The 5,775-nt window shown below is 34.1% G+C and overlaps 1 protein-coding gene across 3 annotated transcripts; it reads left to right on the top strand.

Annotated features, from left to right (window-relative positions):
- The first annotated feature begins 725 nt into the window (after window positions 1-725).
- On the top strand, window positions 726-5,323 carry LOC125234108 (bifunctional methylenetetrahydrofolate dehydrogenase/cyclohydrolase 2, mitochondrial). Of its 3 annotated transcripts, XM_048140292.1 has the most exons (6): window positions 895-1,092; window positions 1,425-1,522; window positions 1,764-2,219; window positions 2,633-2,841; window positions 3,207-3,329; window positions 4,256-5,323. In XM_048140292.1, exons 2-6 carry the CDS (start codon window positions 1,431-1,433, stop codon window positions 4,381-4,383), a joined length of 1,008 nt encoding a protein of 335 aa, XP_047996249.1. In that variant the 5' UTR covers window positions 895-1,092; window positions 1,425-1,430; the 3' UTR covers window positions 4,384-5,323. The 3 variants fall into 3 exon arrangements, with proteins under 3 accessions (XP_047996251.1, XP_047996249.1, XP_047996250.1); XM_048140294.1 differs by lacking the exons at window positions 895-1,092; window positions 1,425-1,522 and adding an exon at window positions 726-866; XM_048140293.1 differs by lacking the exon at window positions 1,425-1,522 and having other exon boundaries at window positions 897-1,092.
- Window positions 5,324-5,775: the final 452 nt, after the last annotated feature.

Here is a 5,775-nt window from a genome sequence, read left to right as displayed (position 1 = left end):
AGTCATAGACAACATGCCGTCCTTTTTATTCACGTTACAGAAAAAGGGAGGCATACAGACCTATGATCAGAGATATAGGTATGATAATGTAATATTAGGACTTGGTAAGAGAAGAGAAGTGACCGTTTATGTAGGTAAGTACATAAACAAACCATTTATTTGCAATCAGTAGGTACGGTTAGCCAAGAAGGCAAGAATGTATGAATATATGACTTTCATAGCCAAAAAGCCACATAATAATCCAAATGAAATGTTTATATGAATATTGTATGTTTTCGTTACTTTTATATATATATATATAACGTTTATATTCTCAGTATTTATTTTCTTTCTTAGGCTAGGCTGTTTATAATATGGATATAAAAGTAAAATACAAAATAACATACATTATATTATTTTTAAGGTGAGAACGTAAGTAAGTGCATATTTTATCGATAATTGAATCGACAAAGTAACATCCCTAGCTAACATAAAACCAGGGACCACCTACCAAAAAGAGAAATAACTAGCATATATCCATCCTTTTTCAATACATTATCTAAGTCATAAGGAAGTCAAGGATGAGTATATGCATTTTACACGAATTTTTATTAGGGGGGCTTGTATTAGGAAAACTGGCGTCTACTTGAACCAAGTATCACGCATGACCAACATTGTGTCGTATTTCTATACTATTAAGGTTTGTTCTTACATAACATTCTCGCGTCAGTGTCAAAAGAATCAGTTGTCAAAATCCACGTTTTGTTACTAGGTGAAATTCGCTTCGATTATAACGTACTGCAATAAAAATAACATTTGAACACACGTTATTAGGAGTGGAAAATATTAATTAAGAAGTTTTTCTCAGTGATTTCAATTTAATTTTGGTATGTAACGCAAAATTATAGAAAAATAATATAAGTGTTGATTTCAATCCCCTCTCGTCTCGTTTGTTACCGTACTGATTTCCGTGTTAGTGTTAACACCAGGAAGTTATCATCTTTTATTGTGTAAATTGATGAAATTGTTTTCGACTTTGACTTGGCTTCAGTCAGGTTCATTCAACGCAACATAACACGCCTCCTTACTTGCCGCTGTCCGCGAAATACTGAGGTAAATTAACTTGATAACCTATGAGTAAAGATAACCTAAGTTACATTGGTCTTGAAATATCCGGTATTGCATAGTGAAACGTATTTTAAAGCAGTTTTAAGCAGTTCATGCTTATAATGAACCAGTTATTGTGATTATTTTTGATCTCTTCAACCCCATAAACAAATAGTTTACTGTTGAAACTGTTTAAATCCAGTTAACACTCGTTCCACGTGTTTGTTTCGGTGTCAATGTTGTATTTCTGTATCTATTAATGAGACTATCGTAAATATGATAGATAATAATTTTGTTGTTCGCTTAATGTGACCTGACTGACCTGTTAACGTCAACAGTAGGCGATGAGGCAAATCATTTGCCTCCGAGTGGTCAGTACAGTTCTGAAATCCACAATGAGAAGTCATACGTTCTTTGATTCCTTGGGCTCGGCCAGGTAATAAATTAGATTAATGACCTCTGCACTGCATCTTCACCGCTATTAGTAACTTTTCATGTTGTGTGTTTTTATTATTTTGTGTTTATTTTTCATAGCTTGGGTTTTATTTGTATTTAATAGTCTTATTTAATACTCAGGCATAATCTCTTTTTGTATTCTGTAACCATTTTATTTTTGTGTTGAAAGCTTAGTTTTCTTTAAATTAATATTATGTTTTTAATTTTTTGTTTTTGTTTAGCATCATGGCCAGAATCCTTGATGGCAAGGGGCTTGCCAAGGACATCCGTGGTGAATTAAAAATCAAGATCCATAACTGGATGCAACAAGGTCACCGGGCCCCGACTTTGAAATGCATTATAGTTGGAGATGACCCGGCCAGTCATACTTATGTCAAGAACAAGATTCAGGCTGCAACCGATGTAGGTATTCAGGCAGAGACTATAAGATATGAAGCTAATATGACTGAAGAGGACCTACTGTTGGCTATTGATGAATTGAATGCAAACTCTGAAGTTGATGGCATTTTGGTGCAACTGCCGTTGCCGGGGGGTATTGATGAGAGGAAGGTGTGCAATGCTGTGGCTCCGGAGAAGGATGTGGATGGCTTCCATATTGTTAATGTTGGGCAGCTGTGCCTGGACATGCCAACTATTGTTCCTGCCACTGCTTTGGCTGTTGTGGAGATGTTGAAAAGGTATTTATTTTTTATACTAAGAATTTTTAAATACTTTGTTAATTAATACACAATGATTAAGACTTATTCATTGGCTTGGTCAAACTTTTTGATGATCAGGTATAGTCCACCAAAAAAATATTTTTTGTATTGAAAATAGTATTGTTCACCTACCTAAATTCACAACTTTGATGATTTTTTTACTCTTTATTTATTTTACTACTTCAATGTTTACTTAAGAATTTTTGTATCCAACTTCTCTACATTTTTTTTTTTTTCATTTTTTTTTTCATTATTTTTTACTTTCTTTAAAATGAAAAATAAATGGGTATTTAGAATTTAACATCCTATCAAAATCTAATGCTACTCAAATAACAAAAAAATATAAACACTCTTTGGAATTTTCAAACTAAAATAAAAATATTTCTATTTAGATTCAAAATCGACACCTTCGGTCGTAACGCAGTAGTGGTAGGGCGTTCGAAGAACGTTGGCATGCCAATCGCCATGATGCTACACAGTGACATGAGTCACGACAGCGGGTTAGGCATGGATGCCACTGTCACCATCTGCCATCGGTTCACTCCGAAGGAGAAATTGGAGTTCTACTGCCGGAACGCTGACATTATTATCACTGCGACAGGTTTGTTTATATTATTATGATTAATTTTGCTCCTTTAAGACCAAATACATGAACAGGAGCTGTTTTCAAATACATTTTAATTTTTTTATAAATAAATATTGTTGAGTACAGTCTAAACTAACCAATAATTGACGTAGGTTCATTGACATTACTACTAGTTTTTTATTTTTTTATTACCACTATTTATTAAAAAACAAAAGAAATGAACACAACTTCTGAGCAACGTAGCTAGTAGCCACCAACTTATTATTTAGAAGTAGGTTTCTATTATAAGATAAATAATTAACATGCAAAAAAATATTATAAATCCCCTGCTCTTTTGAATGGTTAACTTAACACAACTAATTTCAATTATTTACATATAGGTGTGCCAAAATTAATCAAAGCTGACATGGTGAAGCCCGGCGCCACAGTCATTGATGTTGGCATCGTCAGAATCACTGATGAAGAAGGAAATACCAGACTCGTTGGCGATGTCGATTATGATGGTAAGTTTCACTGTATTTTATTACATACTAACTTTGTTTATTATTTCTGTTATGTAATAAAATGAAACAGTATTTTCAAGGGCTGTAAACTATTTAGACCGTAAACGCTATTTTATAAGTTACTATTGTGCCTGAGCTAAAAATCCACATTTTTGACACATTTGTTTTGAAGTAGGTTGCGATGTGGCTAAGACGTATCGTTTGCCAAATCTAGCGATTATTTACGAATTGGTTGTATCGATTAGGCCATATGTACAAGGAGGCGCTTAAACAAATAAATATACGATTTCTATCAACTTACTGAAATGTCATTTGAATCGAAATGACAGACTCTGCCACAGCACTAGTTTAGAAATAATAAATGACAAATGAATGATAAATGACATAATAAGTAAATCCGGCGTGATAAATTAATGTCGTAAATACTCATTAACGAAGATCCGCAAAAATGTAACATGTGTTAGATTATGTTTAAAGTAGGTAAGCTATATATTGTTTTTAAGTACTTGATTTTTTTAAATATTTTAATCAGGATTTTATTTAAAATTTCATTAGGTCGCGCCAGTTTACGGTTTGGGGACGCTGTCATGTCATGTGTCAAAAATGTGAACTTACAGTTCCGGGACAATAGCTACCCGCTTCGGCGCTTAGCATGGGGAGTGAAGTATAAAAATGGGTATAAGCAAGGATTATTTATATATGTAGGATTTACAGTCTCCATACTAAGAATCGTACCTCATTTTTATTTTTTATTTACGTAGCCAAATGCACAAACGCTCACGCTAGCTATCTATCTCTATCGCTCTTCCGTATTGGCGCGACAGAGCCAGACTGCGTTTCGTTCTGCGTCTACTGTCAGCGAATGTCATTTGTCTAAGGCTGGCAACCCTCACTCCTTCACTTCTAACGTATAATCTTGTCCACAGAGGTAAGCAAAGTGGCCGGTGCCATAACGCCCGTGCCCGGAGGCGTGGGCCCCATGACAGTGGCCATGCTTATGCATAACACCTTCCAAGCTGCCCAGAGACTGCGCGATGCTGAGATGATGCAGTAAAATTATAATTTTACAAGTATAACCCGTTGACTGCCACAGACAACCTTTGGGCATTCCTGGTGAGTTCACGGTGACGCGCCGCACAGATAATCGTTGCGTTCTAAGGGTTAATACGCGTCTTATAGGTGACTTGTCAATTTGTAACTTAAGTACCGGCCAATAATATGCATTTATTGATTTTGCTCTTTTTTCATGATGAGTTAAACTTCTTTCGTACGTTTTTTTTATAATGGTCTTACAGATCGAGTATAGTCATTTACCTACAGTGTACTATTGGCCGAAACTTTTTTTTTTCAAAGAACCCCGGTGATGGTAATATGAAATTTCATTTTTTTAATTTCAAATTCAAGATTTAGTTAATAACTTGAACATGTTAATTTGTTATCTTCCTGAATCCTTAGATATAATTGGTTGTTTTATTGGATATTATTTAAGAATCTCTAAATTAAATGCATGTCTCTACTTCGTACCACAGTGCCTTACTTAGTTATATTGTCATTTTCAAAAGTATTATATAGGTTATGAATTATGATAATTTAAAATTACCTTGAAGGTATTTAGATATATTACTAGATAAATGTTATATTATTTTAGTTAATAAGTAATCAGCTGATTGTTTTTATCATAAAATTAACACATTCCTTGTTACATTATTGAAAAAATTTTAATTCGCTTGAACTCTTGTAACTTTGGATCCATTCAAATAAGTTCATGACGCCTATGAGCGTCATAGGGATCACTAAAACATTTTTTGTTGCACATGTGCATCATGGTTCATAAGTCTGATAAGTCGTGTCAAAAAGCCCAATTTTCACGTTTCATTTACCTATTCCATAAAGGCTGTGATAAATAAATTGTGTTCTGTTCAATCATAGATATCAATAAACTTTGTTGACTATAAATTATACCTAGTTATTGATAAATAAATGAATATAATTAATTCTTGCTTTTTATTTACCTTACCCTTAACATATGTATAATACTAATATTATAAATGAGAAAGTGTGTGTGTCTGTTTGTTTGTCCGTCTTTCACGACAAAACGGAGCGAAGAATTGACGTGATTTTTTAAGTGGAGATAGTTGAAGGGACGGAGAGTGACATAGGCTACTGTTTGTCTCTTTATAACCCCCCCACTTCCCTAAGATGGGGGTTGGTCGTTTATATGAAGCATTTCGCAATTCTCGAATTTAACGCGAGCGAAGCCGCGGGCAAAAGCTAGTACCTAAATAATTATCACAATCTAGTCTACCTTTTTTTATTAAATAAGCTATGCTAACTCATTCGTCATAGCGCGGCTACTGGCCTGCAAGTCAATGTCGATTAAATCAATTGAATGTCAATATTTCAAACAAAAACATCACTGTCATATCAAAGCTTGTAGCAACATAAT

Source organism: Leguminivora glycinivorella, chromosome 15 (assembly GCF_023078275.1).
Source record: "Leguminivora glycinivorella isolate SPB_JAAS2020 chromosome 15, LegGlyc_1.1, whole genome shotgun sequence".
NCBI lineage: Eukaryota > Metazoa > Arthropoda > Insecta > Lepidoptera > Tortricidae > Leguminivora > Leguminivora glycinivorella.
Note: the sequence above shows the minus strand (reverse complement) of the source record. Positions and strands in the feature narration are given on the sequence as shown.

Bases quoted from the DNA above. Each gene is read 5' to 3' on its own strand.
- LOC125234108 (XM_048140292.1), top strand. From the start codon at position 1,431: ATGAGGCAAATCATTTGCCTCCGAGTGGTCAGTACAGTTCTGAAATCC. The intron at 1,523-1,763 runs GTAATAAATTAG...GTTTTTGTTTAG, and splicing joins GATTCCTTGGGCTCGGCCAG to CATCATGGCCAGAATCCTTG. The intron at 2,842-3,206 runs GTTTGTTTATAT...ATTTACATATAG, and splicing joins CATTATTATCACTGCGACAG to GTGTGCCAAAATTAATCAAA.